Source organism: Astyanax mexicanus, chromosome 7, assembly GCF_023375975.1.
Source record: "Astyanax mexicanus isolate ESR-SI-001 chromosome 7, AstMex3_surface, whole genome shotgun sequence".
NCBI lineage: Eukaryota > Metazoa > Chordata > Actinopteri > Characiformes > Acestrorhamphidae > Astyanax > Astyanax mexicanus.
In genome coordinates this window covers 16,051,903-16,071,176 of record NC_064414.1, presented here as the reverse complement: position 1 = coordinate 16,071,176, position 19,274 = coordinate 16,051,903, and the positions used below count along the sequence as shown (strand labels likewise).

At 40.3% G+C, this 19,274-nt stretch overlaps 1 protein-coding gene across 3 annotated transcripts in view; it reads left to right on the top strand.

Moving 5' to 3' along the window:
- col21a1 (collagen, type XXI, alpha 1) overlaps positions 1 to 4,200 on the top strand; it is a 53,216-nt gene extending 49,016 nt beyond the window's left edge. For all 3 annotated transcript variants that reach the window (XM_049481092.1, XM_022663869.2, XM_049481091.1), the window contains 2 exons: positions 1,257 to 1,334; positions 3,088 to 4,200. In XM_049481092.1, coding sequence (XP_049337049.1) covers positions 1,257 to 1,334; positions 3,088 to 3,275 — 266 coding nt within the window. In that variant the 3' untranslated portion in view covers positions 3,276 to 4,200. The remainder of the gene's footprint in view (positions 1 to 1,256; positions 1,335 to 3,087) is intronic.
- The last annotated feature ends 15,074 nt before the right edge of the window (positions 4,201 to 19,274 follow it).

Below are 19,274 nucleotides of genomic sequence, written 5' to 3'. Positions count from 1 at the left end.
CACGCCCATCAATGTAGATTTATTCCTAAACCCTGGCCCTATTTTAACGGAGTGAAAATAGACTGTTGACAGGGTTTAAGATAGCAAAGAGCATTATGATATATATATATATATATATATATATATATATATATATATATATATAGGAGAAAACCTGGATCAATTTTTTTTATTTGTTTGTTTTGTTTTATGTACGTACAGTAGAGGGTTGATTTTAAATAATAATTTTTAACAGGTGGTGTTGGTGAACAGGTGTACAGGGACACTGATAGTCTGCACTGCACTGCAGGTTCCTGTAGGAAACATGGAGACCACTGGTGAAAAAGCTGTTCACTGCCCCCTTACAGAAAATAGATGAGCAGGGCTGCTGTGCTTCCAGTTAAACTGATATATAAAATAAACTGGATAAGAGTGATTAAGAAGGAGCACTACCACAGAATGTTTCGGAATAAACTCTTTAGTGCAGTACTGGGTCAGAACTGAGATTTAAGACCATGACCTTCAAAACCTTCTGAACCACAATAGAAATGACATGCATGGTTGTGTTGTGTGTACATGCAGACCCCTAGTGGTGGCAAAAAACAGGATTTGAACAATTTTAGCCTTTAATCCCGTGTAATCTGGACATTTGATGCATTTACTTTCAGTAGCTTCTAAAAGCCCCAGTACACCACAGTACAGCTCACTTCAAGCACTGTCAAACAATGCACCAATGGGGCAATACATCATGCATCATAAACACTTAATAAATGTTGTGTCATGTATGATAATTAAAACAGTAATTAGAAGTTCTGTTTTAGATAACAGTTTAGCATGCATGTGTATTATATAGCTAAAAGTCTTCTGGCCACAGAAACATTCACCACATTTCAAGCCTCTTATTATTGCACCATGATATATTTAAGCATTTTATAAAAGGTTAGATATCATAGAATTTCATTAAACAAGTGCACTGTCATATTTGACATTAATACAATATACAAAACATACATCAAATCTATGTAGGCCTACAGTTGTGCTTATAAGTTTTAATCGACTTGTCCAAATTATAATATTATAATTATAATATTTATTCAGTTTAAAGGAGGTGAAAAGTAATTATTTTAATATTAATAAATAGTTTTTTCTCTTTAAAATGATTAAGTTGACCATGAATGAATGTTGTGATTTTAAGTCCATGTAATTTAGTAAGGTTCAGAAATCTCTGTATGTTGTGATGAAACACAAGATAACTGGTTTGATCTGGGGATTTTCAGGTGATTCAGGAGAAAAGGGCGACAGGGGAAGTCAAGGTCGAGCAGGAATCGGAGACCCAGGCCCACCAGGACTCACAGGCAAGAAACACACAGTATAAACAAGCTAACAGCGACATACATTAGAAAAAGCATTGTAATCACAACTGTAAGCTGTTCTATTCCAGGAACAGTGGCTTTAATTATGCCTATTTAGTACAGCTGAACTCATTCATTTACTTTGTTTAATTATCTAATTCATTTTTGTATTTGATGCAATTGTGGATGTATTTAGTATTATTATACTTTTTGTTTTGTGGTCACACTTCAATTGCCTTCAATTACAAATAATATAATACGAAAGCTTTGTTCCAAAGCATAGGCTATAGCCAGGGTAGGACAGGTCCTTGGTAGGACTGTGCCATGAGGATTTTTTTTATTAAGGGAGAAAAATCCAAACCAATATGGCCCTGTGTGAAAAAGTTTTTAAAACATAACTGAGTTTAATTTCTGTAGCCACACGCAGTCCTTACGGAACTAATGAGAAAGAAAGTAAGAGCAGTTAACAAATGTATCAGTCTAAAAAAAGGTTATAAAGCCATTTCTAAAGTTTTGGGACTTCTGCAAACCTCAGTGAGAGCCATTATCCACAAATGGTGAAAACGTGGAACAGTGGTGAACCTTCCCAGGAGTGGCCAGCTGACCAAAATTAACCCAAGAGCGCAGCGACAACTCATCCAAGAGGTCACAAAAGACCCCACAACAACATCAAACGAACTGCAGGCCTGACTTGCCTCTGTTAAGGTCAGCGTTCATGACTCATGATCATGATCATAAGAAAGAGCAAAAATGGCCTGCATGGCAGAGTGCCAAGACAAAACACAGGCTTATTTTATCTTGATGATCCCAACACTTTTGAGAAAATACTCTGTGGACTGATGTGAAAGAAGTTAAACTTTTTGGAAGGTGTGTGTCCCATTAGATCTGGCGTAAAAGTAATACCACATTTCAGAAAAAGAACATCATAGCTACAGTAAAACATGGTGGTGGTAGTGTGATGGTCTGGGGCTGTTTTGCTGCTTCATGACCTGGACGACTTGCTGTGATAAATTGGAACCATTAATTCCACTGTCTGCCAAACAAAATCCAAAAGGAATGTCTGGCCGTCTGTTCATGACCACAAGCTGAAATGAACTTGAATTCTGCAGCAGGACAAGGACCTGAAACACCAGAAATCTACATCTGAATGGCTGGAGAAAAACAAATTGAAGACTTTGGAGTGGCCTAGTCAAAGTCCTAACCTAAATCCTGCTGAGATTTTGTGGCATGACCTTAAAAAGGTGGAATCATGCTGGAAAAACCTCAATGTTGCAGAAAGAAAGAAGAGTTGACCAAAATTCCTTCACAGTGCTGTGAAAGACTTACTGCAAACACTTGATTGCAGTTTTTGCTGCTAAAGGTGGACCAACTAGTTATTAGGTTCATTGGGGAAACACTTCTTTACACAGGGTCATGGAGGTTTGGAATTTTTTCTCCCTTAATAATAAAAACAATAATAATAATCCCAAAATTATAGGTCCCATAGTGGCTTAAACCCATCCTTACAGTGAACACACACACGCACTAGTGAGTACACTTAGACACACACGGTGATACTGTGGAACGATTGTACGGAGTGGTGGTCGGCCATTACTGCAGCATACGGGGAGCAGCTTAAGATTCTTGCTCAAGGGCCCAACAGTGGCGGGCAACCCAAACCCGGGTATCAAACCCACAACCTTGTTGTCAAACACTGGTACTGTTTCTGTATATTCACTGTAAGGTTTATGTTTTTTCGTTGCTGCTGTTGTTGCAGGTCCAATGGGTCCACCGGGGGTCAGTAAAGCAGGTCATCCAGGAAAACCGGGCCTGTCTGGCCATAATGGAGAGGAGGGTAAAAGAGGATATCCTGGAGAACCTGGACCACCTGGTGTGTGCCATCCCTCCATGTGCTATGGTGCAATGTTTAGAAGAGATTCCTTCAGTAAAGGCCCAAACTATTGAAGCAACCTTTGATGAAACATGGACGACCTGTCTGGATGTGGTGCTCAGAGAATGAGAGAAAAGTTAACAGCAAACATTTTCAATCTCAGGATTATCATTTTTTTCAATGGTGTCTCTAATATAGAGACATCAAGTACCTCTAATAGTGTAAATAATTAATGCACACATGAAACATGGCAATGCCAAAACAATATCACAACCTGTAACTGTTTCTCCACTTGCCTTTCTGTAATCTGAATAGTGCCATGAGTTACTTCATGTATTTTATGTTTTGTTTGTTTAGTTTTGTTTCTATCTTTTAAAATACATCAGACCAATATTAAAAGAATCTAGAATCTCGAGCACTGTAATGCTTGCAGATTGCTTTGAATTGAACAAATGGCACTACTTGTTTCCTGACTCTGTAGCTCCCCCCAGTGTTTGTCTGTAGCTTTTCAACCATCCTGTAGTATCACACCTTTTTTATAACTGCTTTATTTAATATGCTGAAGATGCATTGCCTGGTAAGACCTCCATTCTAGACATCCTGATGTCTCATTTTTTCCGTAGCTTAAATGTAAGCCATGAACCTGCATGCTTTTTCCTTCAGGTTTGCTGTCTGTCTGCTAATCTGTTGAGTGATTGCCTTACTTACCTTCATATGGGAGTAAAATAAGAGTGTAACAATAGAACAGCATCTTTCCCATTTAGGTAACTGTATTATCTTCATCATGGATTTAAATGTGAGCTTGTTTTAAAAAGAGTTAGTACTGCTTTGCTGTTATGAACCATGATTGTCTTGTGGTTGTTTCTCCAAAAAGTAAAACTTTTTAGATATTCTTATGAACAGATAATTTCACTTTTTAAAATATTTTGTAATGTTTGAATTATTATTTTTAATGTGTTTTTATAATTTTTAATAATATTAATAAAACTTTTTTATTAAGCCGTGGGTTTTCTAATTACTGCAGCATAATGTATTTAAAGTAATCATTCTAATCTAACTGTCACACAGGCCAAACCAAGGACAGACACAAGCAGATACTAACCAAACAACTTCTTAACAAAGGGCTAAGGCTTATAGGGGTAGTCAAAGACAGGTAGGGTCAGTAACAATAAACAACATACCAGAGTGAGCAGGCAAAGTGGAACGGGGAATCCAACAGGTAAATGGCTAGGCAAAAAGAGTAATCTAAATACAAATATAAGGTTCGGCAATGGTAAACAAATGATGGAAAGGGAAAGGCAAAAGAGTAGTCGAAAAAACACAAAAACGGGTCGGCAACAATAGTAAGCGAACAAAAGAAACGCTAAGTAGAAAAGCTACAAAACTAGGTCAAATACCCAGCGAAGGACAGATGAAACAGGACAGACCAGGTGTGTGCAATCAGAAGCTCGGAGAGCGTGAATGCCATAGGATCAGGTGATAAGCAGAATCAGGGGAATCCGATGAGAGAATGCTGGGAATTGGAGTCTTTGTTGTTAAGTTCAAAGTCCAGAGCAGGCAGACTGACAGTGTCAGGACTGATATTAACACCTGCATATATTATAAGAGAACAGACTTTGTGAGTAAAAATGGTAGTAAAGATTGTCAGTTCAGGATTAGTAAAGCTGTATTTATAAAATCTGTATAGAGAATTAATAACTGCAAAGCTTATTTATTGTTTTAGTCTAGCTTATTTGGAACAGATTACAGCCTTGTTGTGCACTGTAATTAATTTGACTGATTCAATTTAACTTACTTAACTGCAGTTACATGCATTTGATTTAGTAATAAAGAGGAACTGATCAGGTTCATTTACAAAAACAATCACGTGTGTTCTGAAATCTACAACATATAAAAGGATTATGAGAAAATAAACTATTCTATTTTAGCAGCGTATCAGATAATTTTACCATTAACTATTAATATCAAATAAATTATGGCGGTTAATTGGCTCTGCAAACATGCAAATGCTTTAATTTTATGTCACACTGTTCATTCAGGGTGTTTTGTGAGAAGTGTGTTTTTTTGATATGTTGACGTTAAAGGTTACTTTAAAAATACTAACAGGATACAGTTACAAAACTCCCTCCTCTTGACTGAATAAGTGCAGAATGGTGCAACATATAACACAAAAACTGGAATGAAATTATCACCCTACTATTCTCTATGTCAGAAACTCCCAGCTGACCTCATTTCTGTATCCAGCCTGCAACACAAAAAGGATCCTGGTTAAAGGGGTTTAATACTGGGTATAAATAGAAGGAGCTCACCTGGCCAGTGCTTCATTATTAGCAGTCATTAAAGTGACAGTTTTCATAGAGAACACAATAATATAATAGCAACTGCTCTCCACTCAAATGTCAGTGCACTAATTGTGAGGACATGATTTAAATCCATTTCTTAAATGGAAGGATCTTTGCAAATCATAATCAAACTGTCTGTTGTAATGAAACAATGCCTCATTTTTAATTTGGCACCAATCTAAAATGAGAACAAAAGCCTCCTATGAAAGACAGAATGACTGTGCATTTGAATTTGCTGAAAATGAGGCTGTAGTTTATCACCATTTCTTTTTTTTTTTTTTTTTAGCTTTTTTTTTTTTTAGCATTTTTTGTATTAAACTGTGCATCATTCGTACAGTTGAAGTACACTAGCCTTGGTTGCCAGGTTTATGTTAATTAAAAAAAAAGTATTTTAGCCATGCAGTTCTTTACATTAAAGTTACTGCATGTTAAACACGTACATTCTTACCAGGATATTACGGATTTTTTTCAATCCCACTGTCTTATTCTTCCTGCATTTTTAATATAAATTGTAAGCTAATGTCATGGCCACAATAAAAATGTATAGTAGCAGTTATTGTTGAAAAAAAAACACTTAAAGTTGCCTAAATCTTTCCTTCTTTGAACTGTTTTCATATCTACATGAACTTGGACTTCATCTGGCCACAAAACACCAGTACATATTTATACTGTGATCAACATATGGGCTAGTACACAAGCTATTTGGAGACTGCTGTCAAATGCCTATGTAATTTAGTAGATTTACATGTTTTGAGTGAAAATAAGTCTGGAATTTAAGTTTATTGCAAGTCCACTTAGTTGCTAATTTTACTAATATTAGCAATGAATTCTGTATTGTTTACACATGCACAAAAGTAGTGGGCACCTGCTCATTTAGGGCGCTTTTCCACTGGCACGGTGCCGGTGCTGGTGCCGGGTTCCCAGACAGTTCTTTGCATTTCCACTGCAAAAAATCACTGGAAAAGAGGTATTAGTGATCATTCTGAAATCAAGGTTATAATATTATATTTTGTTTGAGTAACTGTCTCTACTCTCAAGAGAGGACATACTATTGTGGGAGGTAAATCCTGCCAAAAATAAATAAAATTCAAAAGGCAATGAAAACACAAAATGGAAAAATTGTCCTGTAAAGATGACTGCAAGAGCACAGCGCAGAATGATCAATGAGGTGAGGAAGAATCCTAGAGTGACAGCTAAAGACAGCTAAATCTCTGGCACATGCTAACATTTTTGTTAACAAATCTACAATAAGGAAAACATTAAACAAGAATGGAGTTCAAAGGAGAGGCAACATGGAGGAAGACACTGCTGTCCACAAAATGCTGCACGTTTAAAAGTTGGTAAAAGAGCACCATAATGTTCCACAGCAGTACTGGCTAAATATACTGTGGACAGATAAAATCAAAATTGAGTTGTTTGAAAGATACGCACAACACTGTGTTAAAAGGGAAAAAAGGCACAGCACTCCATAATCAAAACCTCATCCTAACTGTGAAATATGTTGAAGTTAACCAAGACATTTTGGTTAACTTCAACATATGGTGCTGGCGGCGTGACGACTTGAACTGCTGGAGCTGACACGGAGGCTTGAACTGCTGGAGCAGACTTGGAGGCTTGAACTGCTGGAGCAGACTTGGAGGCTTGAACTGCTGGAGCAGACACGGAGACTTGAACTGCTGGAGCAGACTTGGAAGCTGGATCTGCACGCACAGCAGCGTATGCAGGCTCCGGGATGGCAGGAGTCCGGAGGCGTGGCTCAGCAGCCGAAGAAACCTCGGAGATGGGCGTGGCCGACGAGAGAATTTCGGAGCTGGGCGCGTGAAGATCCAGCGTAGCAGCAGCGGGGCTTGAGACCGCGGGTGGATCAAAAACCCGGACTGGAGCTGCAGCTTCGCCGGCACAAGTCCACAGTAAGCAGGGCGGGGCCGCCGGTAGAGATCTGCGCGGGAAAAGTCACTGACCGCAGCTGGTTCGCCGCGGAAATATTCCCGGAGCATGGCTGGATCGCCGCGGCGGAATCCAGCTCTGCAGCAGCCTGAGGAGCTGGCACTGCAGCTGCGGGGCTCAAGGCTGCGGGTGCCGCAAAAACCCGGACCGGATTTTTACTTTCTCTGGCTGAGTCAAGCGTGGAGAAAGTCTCTGGCCGCGGCTGGCTCGCCATGTAGGAGGTCCCGTTGTGCGGCTCGGCTGCTACCGCGGGAATGACGGAGCGCGGTTTGGCAGCTACCGCGGGGATCACGGGGCGCGGTTCGGCAGCTACCACGGGGATCACGGGGCGCGGTTCGGCAGCTACCGCAGGGATCACGGCCCGTGGTTTAGCCGCTGAAGAGGAGAATAAACAAGAGTTACGAGCAGCGACAAAACAACAGAGGTTAGTGCAAAGACCGACGAGGGACAAGTGACAGAGGAGGGCTATTTATAGTAACATGAAACACACAAGAATTGGAAACACCTGGGGAAGGGGTGGAGCTACAAATGAGACACGTGGTGAAAAACTACTGAGAGAGGGGACACAGAGGAGCAGGGGTCACTTGGGAACAACACACAAGCACGAGAACAGACAATAACAGGGCGAGGACGTGACACATACAGTTAATACAACGCTAACTACGGGTGATAGAAGAGTTTAGAATTGCTGTATTTCTCCTCTCTCCTCTCGCTCGTACTCTAAGTTCTCTGCCTCTCCTACTAGTCTAAAGTTTGTGTAGATTGTGTAAATTCAGCCTGAGGTAGCTTTGTGTCTGGGGAGGGGTGGATGGAGCAGACTAATCTTTGTGGTGTTTTGAAATTGGACACACTCACTCTCTTTTCCTACAGACTGTAACTTTAAACACTGGTGGGATTTTAATGACATTATATCAAATAATCTACTGCACAATATCTACAGTCAGGTAAGTGATTTTATTCTGTTTATCTCCTTATTTCAGGGAGTAATATACGTCTCCCTTTTCTGTACTATTTAAGCTCGCTATCTAATATACCTAATACTGCGCATATACGTTCACCTTTATTTACAGCGTGGATGACCTGACCGTGAATGTCTGTAGCAGCTAACTAACTAACAAGCCACCTACTTTAAAAGGTCTCTCAGCGCTGCTCTCTGTAGCCTACTTTTCATTTACATGTATTTGCATGCTGGTGAAGTGGAAAATAAAAAAAAGTGGAAAATGAAAAAGCAAAATGGAAAAAGAAAATTAAATCACCAGTAGAGAGCACTAATCTTCATTTGCGTTTGCATGTTTATTTTGGCACTTAAAGCGTCGTCCTCGCCAAACACTGAATCAAACTGTCACTTTGCTTTTGATTTTTCCATTTTGTGTTTTATTTTACTTCTGTCAGGCATGCAATCTATTGCTAGGACTAATGAATAAAAAGTTTACCATTTAATTTTGTTATTTTATTTTTGACATCTATTATGCAGTTCATCAAGAAAAGGCAAAGCCAAAGTGAGGCCTTTATTTTTCTTTTCACAATTAGCTTTTCATGTTATATTTGACCTGTATGTCAATGAAATGAAATAACAAAATGCCTTTTTAATTTAAATTTTATTTTTGTCACATATGACTTGTGCTCAAATGAAAAATTAAATTACAAATTAAGCAATTTAATTTAGTTTTTATTTTTGCCATAATATTTTCACATTTGGAAAAAGAAAGTTTAAAATGGTATTTGCATTTTCATTTTTTTTTTTTTTCCATTCCAGTTTTATTTTTGGCAGGATTTACCTCCCATATACTACTAGATTTATTGAATTAGTGACCTTAGGGGAATAACTCATTGAACTCAGGGAAGTATCTTAGGGTAGTTAGGGAAGTAAAATAGTTATCTTAGTGAAGTTACTAAGGGAACTTAGGTAAGTAACTTAGGAATCTTAGGGAAGTAACTTAGGGAGCTTAGGGAAGTAACTTAGTGAACTTAGGGAAGTAACTTAGTAAACTTAGAGAAGTAACTTATGGAACTTAGGGAGCTTAGGGAAGTAATTTAGAGAAGAAACTTAGTGAACTTAGGGAAGTAACTTAGTAAACTTACAGAAGCAACTTAGGGAACTTAGGGAGCTTAGGGAAGTAACTTAGGGAAGTAACTTAGTAAACAGAAAAGTAACTTCGGGAACTTAGAGAAGTAACTTAGTGAACTTAGGGAAGTAACTTAGGGAAATAACTTAGTGAACTTAGGGAAGTAACTTAGTAAACTTAGAGAAGTAACTTCGGGAACTTAGAGTAGTAACTTAGGGAACTTAGGGAGCTTAGGGAAGTAACTTAGAGAAGTAACTTAGTAAACTTACAGAAGTAACTTAGGGAACTTAGGGAGCTCAGGGAAGTAACTTAGGGAAGTAACTTAGGAAAGTAACTTAGTAAACTTAGAGAAGTAACTTAGGGAACTTAGAGAAGTAACTTAGGGAACTTAGGGAGCATAGGGAAGTAACTTAGGGAAGTAACTTAGTGAACTTAGGGAAGTAACTTAGTAAACTTACAGAAGCAACTTAGGGAACTTAGGGAGCTTAGGGAAGTAACTTAGGGAAGTAACTTAGTAAACAGAAAAGTAACTTAGGGAACTTAGAGAAGTAACTTAGGGAACTTAGAGAAGTAACTTAGGGAACTTAGAGAAGTAACTTAGGGAACTTAGGGAAAATTAGTGACCTTAGTGAAGTTACTAAGGAAACTTAAGGAAGTAACTAAGTGAATTTAGGGAAGTAATTTAGAGAATGTAGCGAATAACTTAGGGAAGGTTTTCTACTGGATGTTTGAGCAGTGATGTGAGGACTTGATAGCATTTCTGTGACTAGAGCTTTAGTAAAGTCAGGATTTTGGTCACAACTCCTCAATTCAGCTTTAAACCAATGCTTAGTTAAACCAGTTTAATTGAAAGATGAATGGTGTTTTAAATGGAATTTGGACATAATCGAGACCAGTTAAAATATGATTAGATCTTAAACAAGTGTTAATTGTACTGAATCAGGGCTGGACTGGGACAAAAAAAAATCAGCCCTGGCATTTTGGGATTAGACCGGTCTCTCATAATTAGCGGAGCACAACCAACTTGTAGAGATGCATAATGTATCATCAACATATAAAAAATAAGAAATTTAGTGTAGTGCTGTGCGCTATACCGGTGCGCAACTTTGAACCAATGATTTGCCATTGCTCATCTTTCTCATATAATAGAGCTAATGTCAAGCTCAAAGTCACTGTGTTATCCTAACGTTACCTGTTTACTTACAACCCGCTCAGTCTGTCCCTCGGTTTCTGTCACAAGCCTGCATCTCTGTCTGCTGCTGTTTCTGTCTTCACCTCTACAGAGGACGCGGAGGCTCCAGCAGCGATCATGTCTGATTTTTACACATTTTGTAGCAGCTACAGTGACACAGTGACTCTTACATTTCTTAACGCATAATTTCTCCGCCGCCGCTTTCTGACGCTTCTGTTTCAACATACTGCCTCTCCTCTAACATATGCGCTCAGCACTGAACATAGTGGGAGTTGCAGCAGACAACGGAGACAAAGGTGGGGCCGCTTGCGTCCTATATCCTAATTGCTTAGGTCCACTGTCTATATTGAAGATGGGCCGCCTCCTCTAAATTGTGGCCCGGTCTCTTAGAAAAAAAAGGGAAAAATATATATAAAAATTCAATAGCATCAGCCCCTGAGGACTGTCGGCCCACCGGGAAAACGGTGGTGAATAACACCACAATTCAATAAGAAACAACTGCAAGCAATGGTGAAGTAATCGTAGTTTTTTTTATTGCACTTATATATATTTCTTTCATATATCTTTACTGAAGTAGCTTAAATCAACTTTAACTAGTTAAAAATCCTGTAGCCAGGATTCTTACTAAAACTTATACATAAAACAATATCAGCCCAGTCCTAGGGGGGGTGGTTAGTGCGCGCAGTTCTTTTTACTTTCAAATCAGACAGTTCTTCGCCCTGACTCTCTGGCTGAAACTCCACCCTCTTTGGCTAGGTCTGCCTAACAACAGTGTCAAGTCTGGTGTTGTAGGCGCTCCCTGTCCTTCCACACTTAGCTCCGACGGAGGTTCTCAGTCTATAAACTACAACACCCAGAATGCACCACACACCGACATCACGCACTCTGCCGATCACGTGACACCTCACCTGTCCCGGCCAGGAAGTCCTGAATACTGATTACCTGTGCTATTTAAGGTCTGCTTACACACACACACGCCGCGTATTGCCTGGTTTCGCCCACATTACAAAGCGTTATTCTCTGTTATAGTTTTCTTGTGTATGACCTTGCTTTTGTTTTCTCGACTCTGATTTTTTGCCTTGCCTACTCTGTGGATTATTGTGTATTACCTGGACTGCTTATCGTTTACGTTTTTGGATCACCTCTGATACTGCCTGCTTCGTGTATGAACTCTGGACTGTGTATTGTTTCTGATTGTGGATCACCTCTGACACTGCCTGCCTCGTGTACGATCATTGGACTGCCTCACTATCCGGTAATGGTCTCTCCCTCCTGGAATCTGCTTAACAGTATTTGCTACCTTCTACTACTGTTTTGTTTTATACCCTGTGGGTTTTCAATAAAATCCTTAACTGGTTCTGCGAGTGTCTGTATTCTGTACCCCATCATGACAAACAGAGCGATCTATATTTTGATTGGCTCAACGATACATTATAATAACTGGCAAGTGTGAGAAATACCACCTCGCTGAGGTGCGTGTGTCACACGCTCAAAGCGTGAGACTTGAGAACACTGCACTACTGGTGTAGCTATGCACCTGAATATATTAGGCATACAGCGCCCTCCCTAATTATTGGCACCACTAGTTAAAATGTGTTAAAAAAGCCTTACAATAAATTACATTTTTATTGCATAAGCATAAAAAAGTAACCTTTAATTTTTTTTTAAATCCTAACTATGAAATAATTATTTTTCATATAATTAATCTGTTCCACAGTTATTGGCATCCTTATCAATGTCTTGGAAATAAATGTATTTAGGAACCTTTAAATAGTAATTCATCACTTCCTGTTTCCCTGGGGTATAAATATAGCGTTACACAGAGGCATATTTTTCTTACTCACTCCTATACATGGGAAAGACAAGAGAACACACTATTCAAAAGTAAGGCAGATGTATATTGACCTTCATAAATCAGACAATGGCTACAAGAAAATAGCCACTCACTTGCAGATGCCCTTATCTACAGTCAGAGAAAGCATCAAAAACTTAAAAAGATCTGGAACAGTGACAAACAAGCCTGGAAGAGAAAGCAAGTGTATCTTGCCACCACGCACAGTGAGGCGGATGATATCAGAAGTAAAAAGTTCTCCAAAGCTCACTGTAAGAGAATTATATCAAATGCATTTTGGGGTTACGAGGTCTCACAAACAACCATCAGGTGCTATCTACATGCCAATGAGCTGTTCAGGAGGCGTGCAGCATGGAGAAAGCCTTTTCTGAGTTATACGATCTCTATATCTGTATTCTCCCATCTTGTGAAGAGAAAGGAGAAGATTAAGTGCTGTCTTTTTGGCAAAATGTGGTTGTACAAATTACTAACACCAGGGGTGGAATACATGATTACATTAAAAAGATTTATTTCTTAATTGTTCTTCCTCCTTCAGCTCTGATGTAGATTTTTTTTTGCCTCTGTTGCTCACTGGTGGTTCTGTGTTGTATGTTCAGTGTTTTTTCTGAATCTTTGTCCTGCAGTCTTTTTTTCTGTAAAGCTCCTTTTTGTGACAACATTTGTTGTAAAAGCTTTTTACTCCACTACATTTTGTGAAATCTGACATTGCATTTATGCATGCATAAAATGTAACCTCTCAAAATGAAATGAGTGCAAAGCCAGTACACAAACTGGTGCACAGTGTGCACCTAACTTGTACATCTTATGGGTTAATATCACCACAACAGAATGTTTGGAATGCCAATGCCTACATATTGTGGCGTGGAAGAGGAAGTGAAACCAGCGAGACTCATTTCGGTGCTCTCTTGCTCTTTTTATTTTGCTCTGAGGAGGGCACTAAGAGCTGGATTTACACAGAATTCCACCGGAAGTAGATCTAACTACAGCCGCAACGCAGCTAACCCCACTCCCACACACAGAGAACACACAAAGGGTGAGGCATTATACAAAACAAGCCCATTACTGATAACTTCATGAATAATACTAGAACAGTGGGGGGTAAACATGGCATGAAACTCTGGGATAAACAGTAACATAAACACACCGAAAACAACCCACATCTCCCAACAGGGTGGGCTCCCATAATCCCTTCAGCCCCTCCCTCCAGTCCCGATGCCACAATATACTGTATGATGGAATGCATGGAATATCTACAGTAGATGCAGTATAGTAAGCAAGAGTCCTGTTACATCATTAATTTAACTGAAGTAATATTTTACAATGGGTATTCCTACTTCAACTAAATCACATACTTTGTGTACTTTGTCCACCACTGACTGCAAGTAACATTTAAGATTAAGTAACACTGAGTTCAGTGAAATTCCCAGACTAAAGAAGAAGACAAAATAAAGCATTTGTGTAAAGATGTGCGTAAAAATACAGCCTTCTCCTGCCATTTTAAAATCTCATGCAGCAGGTGTGTTTTAAATGCAGTGTTTTTCCTTTAACATCGCTGTCAGGTGTCAAGAGTCTTTCTGATGAACATTGTTGTTTACTTATAATTAGTTAATTAAGGAATAATCTTGTTATACAGATGAAAATCTCAAGTCATAAGTCAGTGGTTACAGTCAGTGGTGGACACAGTGCACAAAGCTAAATATTACCATGACTTATGACTTTTTAGTAAAAGAGTAAAAAATTCTCTGAGTGGGTTAATAGGGTTAACAGTGTATTACAGTCTGTTAAACTGTTAACACACACATGGGACAGTTGTATTTTATCTGCAGAACTTTTCCTTTAACATCATATGTCCAGTTTCTCTCTGATAGAAGAGAAAAATATGCTTTACATATTTTTACGCTGATAAAAATAAGCAAACATTTTAAAGTAACATGTTTGCTTGAGAAAAAGATAAATCTGTGTAAAAGTTGCAGTGCACGTCTAAACCAAGTATTATGGTAGCCATGTGCACAGCAGAGCTGGGGGAAGCCCAATCTAATAACCAGGAAATTCAAACCTTTGTGCTATTCAAAATAATATACATCTGTTTTCAGGTTAAATCCATATTTTAAAGTTAAGTTATATATAGTCCACAATTCTTATTAAAGAAGATAATCAAAGTGTTATCAAATGACACATTTAATGTCTTAAAAAACACTTTATTTATTAGTATCATGTTTAATCTCAAATGATATTACTGTAGGAATTTGGAGATGAATAACATATTCATTATAGTAAAAGTATGCATTCATTATTTAAGTTTCATGTAATAATACTGAAAGAATTTGAACTGGGATGCTTTGATTGTATATAGACCAGAGTTTGGACCACTGAATTCTTAAATATTTCATTCTCATGCATTGAAGGTATATGTTTCAAGTGATGTTATTGTATTAATTTGGATTAATGGGAAGTCAAACCTTGGAAAAATATCTGTTCGGTTTTGCATAAACCAGAATTTGGAGACCTATAAAACTTAGGCCTATAACTTAGATCAAACTTAGTAATCAAATGCACCATTAAATCCTCAAAGAGCCATTTACATACTATTAATGGTACAAGTATAAAGTAATGTTACTGTATCAGTTTGGAATAACGAGAGGTCAATTTCTGGTCCATTTGATTTTGCATGAACAGAATTTAACATACAGAATTATTGCTAAATTCCAGGGGGGGCAGGGTGGGGCAATGGGCAAATGGCTAGCGCCGGCCCCGAAGAGGGACACTACTTAAACACGACGCTTGTAAGAAAAATGTTGTACTGATATCTGTGTAGGACATGTAGAGTCATGTGATTATAGGAGTGGATAACCTGGGTAGTGGGCGGTACCTGGGGAGTGAGGGAGAAGCTAGGGGCACTGTTTTGTGAATTGCTGCGAGTGCAAGCACGCTAATAAAAAGCTCCATTAAAACTCCTGTCAGTCTGCTGTGCCAAGTTCATGACATGGTGTCAGAACACTAAAAGAACCAGCGACTTCCAGCTACTTCAGGCACAAGAATGTCCAAGTTTTCACCCCCGGACCCGTTTGACTTTACCCAGCCGTCGTCATGGGCGTTGTGGAGGCAAAGGTTTTCCCGGTTTAGAGTGGCGTCGAAGCTGGACAAAGAGAGCGGCTTGGTGCAGGTGAACTCACTAGTTTACGCCATGGGCGCCGAGGCAGAACCAGTGTTTAATTCATTTGTGTTAGGGGAAGACGAGGCACAGAGTTATAACACAGTGGTTGCCAAGTTTGATGAGCATTTTGTGCCTAAGCGCAACGTCATTCACGAACGCGCATGTTTTCACAGACGAGTTCAGAACAGCGGAGAACCAGTCGAATCGTTCGTGCGCAGCCTCTATGAGCTGGCTGAATACTGTGAATTTGGCGCTGCAAAAGACGAACATATCAGGGACAGGATAGTGATTGGATTAACTGACGGTGAAGTATCTCAGAAACTCCAGCTGGAGCCGGATTTAACATTGGAAAAAGCCATAACTATCGCCCGCCAGTCTGAGCAAATTAAAAAGCAGCAGGCAAACTTGAGGGCAGAGAAGAGCGTGGATGAGGTGAGGTCCAAACCAACGTGGCATGGAGACACAAAAGTAAGCAGCTCATGTCACAGCAAGCAAGGGAGATACAAGATGGAAAGACAGAACTGCACAAGATGTGGTCGGACACACAGCGCTCGGGAGCAGTGTCCAGCACGAAACAAGATGTGTAGAAAATGTAATAAAATGGGACATTTTGAGAAGGTGTGCAAAACAAAGACGGTGAAGGAGATTACAACTCATGCAGAGCAAGGAGAATTCTTCTTAGGCTTGGTGAGTGAAAAAAACAACGCTGACAATATGTGGAATGTACACATCTCGGTAAATGGCACCCCAACAGAGTTTAAAATAGACACTGGTGCAGACATTACAGTGATGTCGCTTAGCGCTTATTTTAAAATGCCACAGCGCCCCTCACTGGCGAATGCAGGTACTACAATCCACAGCCCAGATGGCCAGCTGAAATGCTTAGGGAAATTCCTAGCTAAATGTGCCTACAAGGGGAACAGATACAAGTGTTGGATGTATGTTATTGATGGCTCTTCTACCAGTAATCTCCTAAGCAGAGCAGCTGCTTGTGAAATGGGTCTAGTCAAGAGAGTGAATGAAATCACTGCAAATGTTTTCCAAGATGTTGGGCTGCTGAGTTGTAGACCAGTAAAAATTGAACTAAGAGAAGATGCTGTTCCATACTCCCTTGCAACGCCACGCCGTGTTCCATTTCCCATCCTACCAAAGGTGGAGGAAGAACTTAAACGGATGCAGTCACTAGGCATTATAGAAGAGGTTAGAGAGCCTACTGACTGGTGTGCCCCAATGGTGCCCGTAATCAAGAAGAACGGCAAAGTTCGTATATGTGTCGACTTGAAAAAGCTCAACAAAGCGGTGAAGCGTGAAAGATTCATTCTGCCTACCCTGGAGGACATTTCACCTAAACTCTCAGGGGCAAAAGTCTTTTCAACATTAGATGCATCTAGTGGATTTTGGCAGATACCACTCCACCCCAGCTCAATGCTGCTAACAACTTTCATCACTCCCATCGGAAGATTCTGTTTCAGACGCCTTCCCTTTGGAATCACTTCTGCTCCAGAAATCTTCCAGCGAGAGATGAGCACACTACTGAAAGACCATCAGGGTGTAGTAGTAGTGATGGATGATATTTTAGTCTTCGGAAAAGACCAGGAAATCCATGACCGGAACCTAAATGCAGTGCTGCAGACAGTGGAAAAATCTGGGCTAAAGCTCAATAAAGACAAGTGCAACTTCAGTAAGCCTGAGATACGGTACTTTGGCCACATAATCAGCAAAGAGGGAATTCAACCAGACATGGACAAAGTCAAAGCAATAACAGAAATGTCAAGCCCCACCAACATCACTGAGCTACGGCAGATGTTAGGGATGGTGAACTACCTAGGAAAATTTCTTCCAGGTCTCTCAACTGTACTCCACCCAGTTACTGAGCTACTGAAAAAGGACACACCCTGGCTTTGGACAGAACTACAGCAGAAAGCGTTTGAGAGGGTGAAGTCGATGCTTACCACAGCGCCGGTGTTGTCTTTCTATGACATCAAAAAGCCTACTGTTGTCAGCGCTGATGCAAGCAGCTATGGTCTCGGGGCCACACTGCTACAAGGGGACCCAGGTGAGCTCAGACCAATTGCATTCTGTTCACGCACACTCACTGAAACAGAGAAAAGATATTCCCAGATCGAGAAAGAATGCCTGGCAGGGGTGTGGGCCTGTGAGCGGTTCTTGCGCTATTTGAGGGGCATGGATAGCTTTCTGCTACAAACCGACCACAAACCACTTGTACCTTTGATAAATTCCTACGACCTGGATCAGGTACCACCGAGATGTCAGCGACTGTTGATGAGACTAATGGCATTTAATGTGGTAGCAGTTCACGTGCCAGGTAAACAACTTGTCATTGCAGACACTTTGTCAAGAAATCCTGTGGATGGACAAGATCTATCTGACAGCGAACAAGAAGTCACTGCACATGTGTCAGCGATCACCAACTCCAAACCTGTATCCGAACAGAGGATGGAAAGCATCAGAAATGCAACCATGGTGGACACAGTGCTGCAGAAGGTACTTGCACACATCAGATGTGGTTGGCCAGATAAAATGGCTAAACTATCGTATTCTCTCCAACCATATTTTGGAGCAAGAGCACACCTCTCAGAACTGGATGGTATCATCCTGTATCAAGACAGGCTAGTGATTCCAGCATCTCAACAAGAGGACGTGCTGCAGCGAATCCATGAAGGCCATCAGGGACTGACCAAATGCAGGGAAAGAGCCAGGATGACGGTATGGTGGCTTGCAATCAGCAAAGACATTGCACAGAAAGTGAAATCCTGTGAATTCTGTGTAGAGAATAAACCATCCTACAGGAGGGAGCCACTGCTTACAACAACTCTTCCCAGTGGTCCCTGGCAGAAGATTGCTGCAGACCTGTGCGAGCATGGAGGCAAGAAATACCTTATTGTAGTGGACTATTATTCTAGGTTCTTAGAGATAGTTCAGGTGTCCTGCATCAATAGCCAACATGTCATCGCCAGCTTTAAGAGCATGTTTGCCAGGTGGGGCATCCCCCTCGAGTTGGTGAGTGATAACGGAACACAGTTTGTCTCTGCTGAATTCAAAGCATTCCAGGAAAAGTATGGGTTCGCACATACAACGTCCAGTCCCCGATACCCACAATCGAATGGTGCGGCCGAGAGGGCGGTGCGAACTGCCAAACACATCTTGAAACAGTCAGATCCACATCTAGCTCTGATGTGTTATCGGGCTACCCCACTCAGTGCTACGGGGGCAAGCCCAGCCCAGCTTATGATGGGTCGTCAGATTCGCACATCAGTTCCAATGCTGGAAAAGAATCTAATGCCTACCCCCATCGATGATGCTGGAATAAGGTGGAGAGATGAGAAAGCTAAGAGGGCTTACCAGTTCTTTTACAACAGGCGGCATTCGGCTCGTCCACTTCCAGAACTTAACCCAGGACAAAGAGTAAAGGTTAAGCTGGACACAGAGAAGAGCTGGAAAACACCTGCTACAGTTCTAAGTAAGTCTCAGGAACCAAGATCATATGTCATTCAGACGG